This window comes from Schistocerca serialis, chromosome 3 (genome assembly GCF_023864345.2).
Source record: "Schistocerca serialis cubense isolate TAMUIC-IGC-003099 chromosome 3, iqSchSeri2.2, whole genome shotgun sequence".
Taxonomy (NCBI): domain Eukaryota; kingdom Metazoa; phylum Arthropoda; class Insecta; order Orthoptera; family Acrididae; genus Schistocerca; species Schistocerca serialis.
The window spans coordinates 444551852-444559222 of record NC_064640.1 but is presented as its reverse complement, the minus strand read 5'-3'; the positions used below and the strand labels follow the sequence as shown (position 1 = coordinate 444559222).

Below are 7371 nucleotides of genomic sequence, written 5' to 3'. Positions count from 1 at the left end.
AGCATCAAATTATTTTCCACAAGCCACGAACTTATTTCATGAACTACATTGTTTGATACTGTTTCAATATTACACACAAGATCCTTCACTACCAAGCTGGTGTCATCAGCAAACAGAAATATTTTTGAATCACCTGTAATACTAAAAGGCATATCATTTATATAAATAAGAAACAGCAGTGGCCCCAGCACCGACCCTTGGGGAACGCCCCACTTAACAGTGTCCCATTGGGACTGAACATCACTACCACTCTCAATATTGCGGAGAATTACCTTCTGCTTTCTGTTCTTAAAGTAAGAGGTGAACCAATTGTAAGCTACTCCCCTTACTCCACAATGGTCCAACTTCTGCAGTAATATTTTGTGGTCAACACAGTCAAAAGCCTTCGTTAAATCAAAGAAAACACCTAGCGTTCGCAGCCTTTTATTTAATCCATCCAAAACCTCACAGAGAAAAGAGGATATAGCATTTTCAGTTGTTAAACCATTTCTAAAACCAAACTGAACATTTGACAGCAAATTATGTGAATTTAAATGCTCCAGTAACCTTGTATATACAACCTTCTCGATAACTTTAGCAAACACCGATGGCATAGAAATAGGTCTAAAATTGTCAACATTATCAGTGTCTCCCTTTTTATAAAGTGGCTTCACTACCGAGTACTTTAATCGGTCAGTAAACCGACCACTCCTAAAGGAAAAGTTACAGATATGGCTAAGTACTGGGCTAACATACATAGTGGTGGTGGTGGTGAAAATGATGATGATGGTGATGCCTGATTAATAAGCCATTATTCAGCAACACTTTGAATAATGTAGATCAATGTTTTCATCTGTCTGATGAGGAAGGCCACATCAAAATGAGAAATGATTGATCATGTGTAAGCAATTGGTAAATGATTGCAGGCACTGTATTCAAACACAAGTTGCATGAATCTGTAACATACAGAAGGTGTCTCAAGAGTGGATTGAGCAGAGGAAAATAAATATTAAAACTGACGCATATTGATGGAATATGTAGATTGTAACTGATGGAAGAGTCCACACAGAAAATAGTCACACATAATAAGGGAGCTCTCCATCTACCGATAGAAAACCCTATCAGCTGTGCCACTGCACATAGCTACTGCCTATGAAACACCCTTTTGGGAAATTTGTGTGATGTTCTTTCGAGGGTCAAAGTTCTTAATGCTCCTTTCTTAACATGACTACAGGAAAGCAGTTACAACTAGAGGTGAAACATTTCTACTCTAGGTGAAGTATGCACTCTGCTGAAAATTTGTGGCAACATGACCACTATCAATCAAAGTACCTACCACATGTGATATCTAAGTAATCATACAGTACACACAAAAGCAGGCTGCGCAGCATACCACTGGCAGAAAAAGATGTACTGAATACTGGAAACAAAATCTTGTGAAAACTGTAAGATTTCCATAACTAACTGAATAAAATCATTTAAACGTCTGAATGGATTAACAAAGGGCTTAATTTTCCAAATATACATGTGAATACAATTTTTATGTATTTTCTTAACTTGAAAAATGTTTAACACTCAATATGAAAGATTAGCATTTTCTGAAGATCACATGCTTCGATGCATATGATGGAACAAACTGTTTTTATCTGTGTGAGATCTGATGTATAGAAATAACTAGAAAATCTTAATTATCACACAATGAACTGTTTTGGTTTTCACCATTTCAGTATTAGGAGATCCATAAAGAGATACAGAAATACAGTACATTGATAATATTTACTTCTGGACCGTCTAACTACAACTGAATGATATAATTTTCATGCTGTACGTATTTTGCCTTTTTTCTCTACCTGGCATCTTCAATAGCCTGAAATATGTACATATTTTTACTATTTAGTTTACACTTTGGGGCAATTTATCTATAGGTTATAAACAATTCTGGTGGTTGGATAGAGAGACATTGCCCCACGAGATAAACTAAATAGTAAAAATATGTACATATTTCAGGCCACTGAAAATGCCTTGCAGAGAATAAAGGCAAAATGCGTATGGAACGAAAATTGTTTTTTATTCAATTGTAGTTAGACAGTTCAAAACTAAAAATTATCAATATACCATAACATTACCAAGCAGCTGAGGAAGACAGGACTACAAAAGTTAAAAATGTTAGATACGGAATCATCACCCACATGTCACAAAGGTGTTGATAGTTTCCGACTTCTTGACCATCCAGTGCAAAATGAGAAGTGGCTCAAATTCCAGTTTCCATAGGTAACCAAATATTGCACTCCAGTGTTGCAGATGAAGTCAAATCTATAAATCTATTCTGAATAAAAACAGTGCTTTGTAGTATTTACTGCATAGAAATTTTCAGCAGTGGTTGGGCATGTGAACATTGCACAGAACATTACATCTCAGCCTCTGACATGTATTCCATATAACTGCAAAAGTAAATGTCTTAATTAGTCTTATCCTATGGGATACAAAATTTTTTGTTACTTTATTGTGGTAGCTAGTGTTTTTGTCTCCAACTTTAAAAATAGTAACTTAAAAATAATTGATAGTGCCTGATGAAGGGCCACTCATGATTTAAGGAAGCTGCTCTCAATTTCAAACTGTAAGTGGTTTACTTCAGCCATTATTTGTCTATAGTAAATGGCATCAAAAAGAATGTGACTTGTACAGAACATTCTGCATGTTCTTTGTCTTTCTAACTATCCCTTTTAAGATTCTAATCTCTGATTCTTTCTTCCAGCCATCAGCTACCCTTCTCACCCTTCCCCTTTTCTCCTCACCACTACACTTCTCAACACACACCTCATGTGTGTGTGTGTGTGTGTGTGTGTGTGTGTGTGTGTGTGTGTGTGTGTGTGTGTGTTTTCTGTTTTACTTAGCTCTGCAGGAAGGCACTGAAAGCTTATTAATGTTCCCAATGTTGTTTATGTTCCTACTGTCCGCTCAACATCTCAACTGTAGGATGAGTTGCTATCTTTACTCTTCCCTTCCACCCAGAGTTTTCTATTTTCATATCTATAAAAACTAGCTTCATATTAAGTGTATGATCACTGACTTCATGCCATCAGTTTCACAACATGCGAAAGCTGGGTTCCACCCATGACAAATTTTATTGGTGTTATTAAATCAACTACATCAACATACAAAAAATACCAAGTCAAGAAGTTTATAACATACTGAAGATAAACAAAACAAAGTGTGGCACACAATCCTTTTTCCTATTTGGCACATTAGATACAATGTATGTACATTTGTTGCTTTAAACAATTAATTTTAGCAAACACATACTTTGTATTTCAAGAGCAAAAAGCACAAACACCTTTTTTCATATACAGTAATAAATCTGTTCTGGTTTTCTGTCACAATGACAACAGCAGATCATATAAGGTTCTTAACTCCATTTAAATATCATCTACCAGAAATATTAGTTCCACAAAAATTACCTGCTAATACTGAACAATAGAATATAGACACTGTAACTTGTAATATACAAAATGAAAAGTATATTTTTTTATAAAAATTTCTTTTCAATTACTTGAACAAATGAGGCACTCATGTGTGTCTTGAAATTTCTGTACCACTCAGTGACTTGTATTCTCCTTGCAGCTTTTTCTTCAATAGTCAACTGTGATTCCTGGTGAAGCACAATATGAAGCTGGTGCCAGCTTTTAACATAAATAATTGGGGCCCCATACTGCTTCAATAACCTTAGTGGAGAGTCTGCAGACGTATCACAGTTTCCTGGAGTAACAACATCTTCTACAACAGGGACACTTCCTAATGACATTGCTTCATAAATACGGTAACACTCAGTATTTTTTCCCACTGGACTAAGTGTTAAGTCTGATTTAAGAATTGCTGACATATATATCTTGAGCGTTTCTGGAGTTTCACTTGGCTGCCACCTGAGACAGAAATGTCAGAAGAATGAATGAAAAGATTTTACAAAGAGAATCTAAAGCATACATACTAGAGGTACTGTAAGAAAAACACACACACACACACACACACACACACACACACACACACACACACACACACACACACAGTCTACTGTGAAAAGGTTATAACTATGGAGCTGTGTTCATTGGACAGCTTTCTTCGTGGATGCAATCAACTAGTCACATACACAAACTGTCAAGGCTATATTTTGACAAAAAATAGAATCAGGAACCAAATTTTAGAGCAATCTGCTCAGCACAATGCAGTGAACTTCCAATGGATTTTTGATCAGCCATGTTATCTGGATCCTGATGATAATCACCTTTTCTAAGTTTTGCAGATAGGAATTATACCTCCTGAAGATCCTATGGATCTGTAACCCTTCTAGTCTCAATGTCCAGCAGTCTTAGCTTGCCAACTGCCTTTTCTCATGTACCCTGTTACACTAGAAAACTGTAACCATCTTTCTTTCTTAACCTACCTATAATAAGTCCACACTTAATCACCTTGCCACCTGTATCTCAGTCCCCAATTTCTCACATATTAATAATGCTTATTTTTAGGTTTATCATTTCATTCTCTCTTGCTCTGGGGCTTCTGCTCACTTTCCTCGTTCCCACTCACTAATCCATGTGCCAGAAACAAGACCACTACCCCATTAGAAGGGTAACGGTTCTGAAAAAAATACATGTGCTGTAGATCTCATAAACAATTATTTTACAACAAACAACACAGCATATAACATGTAAGGAATGTTCTTTGGGATGCTTTTATAGTGCAATTTTTTGTTCCATATGATAATTTTGAATAAATGTAACTCACAAAGTGCTACCTTACATTCACTGCACTGGTAGCTAGCACTTCTGTAGCACACAATTCTGCTTAGTCTCTTGCCGCTCTAGGAACACACTACACAGTATTTTCAGAAGTTTGCCCCTTGCTTATCATGTGAACATGTCATTTGTCCCCCTTACACAGTGCCAAAAAATTCCCTCACTTACATTTGAAACCTTTCATTGCATGAGGTAATGTACCTGAATTTTCATGTTCCCACAAAAGCAGTATTTGCAGCCTCCATCTCTGAAATACTGGATTTTCTTTTGTACTCTGTAGTAAATGGTTCAGAGCACTATGATGGCAGTGGAGCTATACAGGGTGGTCCATTGACAGTGACCGGGCCAAATATCTCACGAAATAAGTGTCAAATGAAAAAACTACAAAGAACGAAACTCGTCTAGCTTGAAACAGGAAACCAGATGGCGCTATGGTTGGTCCACTAGATGGCGCTGCCATAGGTCAAATGGATATCAACTGCATTTTTTAAAAATAGGAACCCCATTTTTTATTACATATTCGTGTAGTACATAAGGAAATATGAATGTTTTAGCTGGACCACTTTTTCCGCTTTGAGATGGATGGCGCTGTAATAGTCACAAACGTATAAGTACGTGGTATCACGTAACATTCCGCCAGTGCGGACGGTATTTGCTTCATGATACATTATCTGTGTTAAAATGGACCGTTTACCAATTGCGGGAAAGGTCAACATTGTGTTGATCTATGGCTATTGTGATCAAAATGCCCAACGTGTGTGTGCTAAGTAAGCTGCTCGGTACGCTGGATGACATCATCCAAGTGTCCGGACCGTTCGCCGGATAGTTACGTTATTTAAGGAAACAGGAAGTGTTCAGCCACATGTGAAATGTTAATCACGACCTGCAACAAATGATGATGCCCAAGTAGGTGTTTTAGCTGCTGTGGCAGCTAATCCGCACATCAGTAGCAGACAAATTGTGCGAGAATCGGGAATCTCAAAAACGTCGGTGTTGACAATGCTATAACAACATCGATTGCACCCGTACCATATTTCTATGCACCAGGAATTGCATGGCAACGACTTTGAATGTTGTGCACAGTTCTGCCACTGGGCACAAGAGAAATTACGGGACTATGACAGATTTTCTGCATGCGTTCTATTTAGTGACGAAGCATCATTCACCAACAGTGGTAACGTAAACCGGCATAATATGCACTATTGGGCAACGGAAAATCGATGATGGCTGTGACAAGTGGAACATCAGCGACCTTGGCGGGTTAATGTTTGGTGCGGCATTATGGGAGGAAGGATAATTGGCCCCCATTTTATCGATGGAAATCTAAATGGTGCAATGTATGCTGATTTTCTACGTAATGTTCTACTGATGTTACTACAAGATGTTTTCACTGCATGACAGAATGGTGATGTACTTCCAATATGATAGATGTCCGGCACATAGCTCGCATGCGGCTGAAGCGGTATTGAATAGCATATTTCATGACAGGTGGATTGGTCGTCAAAGCACCATACCATGGCCCACACATTCACCGAATCTGATGTCCCCGGATTTCTTTCTGTGGGGAAAGTTGAAGGATATTTGCCATCATGATCCACCAACAACACCTGACAACGTGCGTCAGCGCATTGTCAATGCATATGCGAACATTACGGGAGGTGAACTACTCGCTGTTGAGAGGAATGTCACTACACGTATTGCCAAATGCATTGAGGTTGACGGACATCATTTTGAGCATTTATTGCATTAATGTAGTATTTACAGGTGATCACGCTGTAACAGCATGCGTTCTCAGAAAAGATAAGTTCGCAAAGGTACATGTATCACATTGGAACAACCAAAATAAAATGTTCAAACGTATCTACATTCTGTTATTTAATTTAAAAAACCTACCCGTTACCAACTATTTGTCTAAAATTTTGAGCCATATGTTTGTGACTATTGCAGCGCCATCTATCACAAAGCGAAAAAAGTGGTCCAACTAAAACATTCATATTTCTTTACGTACTACAGGAATATGTAATAAAAAATGGGAGTTCCTATTTTAAAAAATGCAGTTGACATCTGTACGACCTATGGCAGAGGCATCTAGCGGGCCAACCATAGTGCCACCTGGTTTCCCCCTTCAAGCTAGACAAGTTTAGTTCTTTGTAGTTTTTTCATTTGACACTTATTTCATGAGATATTTGGCCTGGTCACGATCAATGGACCATCCTGTATATATTCATAAGTTTTGAAATAGCAGCAGAGCTGCACAAGCCTGGTTTGAAGCTGTGGAACTACAGAAAAAACAATGCACAGATGGGTGTAGATGCTGCTGAAATGCTTACAAAGTGAATCAAGAACCAAACTGTACCCAAAATAGAAGACAAGTAGTCATAAGCCCAGTTGAGAAATTGAGAGTGAAGTCTGAAGTATAAACAAAGGAGAGCCGAGAAGTATACAGGTATATGAATGTCGCTTCGCATACACATTTTACTGAGTGTCAGGACAGTGTTCTTACTGGTCACAGCATGCTGCACCACCACCCCTCCCTTGCCCCCCCTCCCCTCCCCAAACAACCATTGGACTAGTTTTGCATATCCCACCCATTTCTGCCTGG

The 7371-nt window shown here is 38.1% G+C and overlaps 1 protein-coding gene across 1 annotated transcript in view; it reads right to left on the bottom strand.

Moving 5' to 3' along the window:
* Positions 1-2800: 2800 nt before the first annotated feature.
* Positions 2801-7371, bottom strand: part of LOC126470340 (ribitol-5-phosphate xylosyltransferase 1-like) — a 40701-nt gene continuing 36130 nt past the window's right edge. The window contains exon 4 of the mRNA XM_050098128.1: positions 2801-3899. Coding sequence (XP_049954085.1) covers positions 3506-3899 — 394 coding nt within the window. The 3' untranslated portion in view covers positions 2801-3505. The remainder of the gene's footprint in view (positions 3900-7371) is intronic.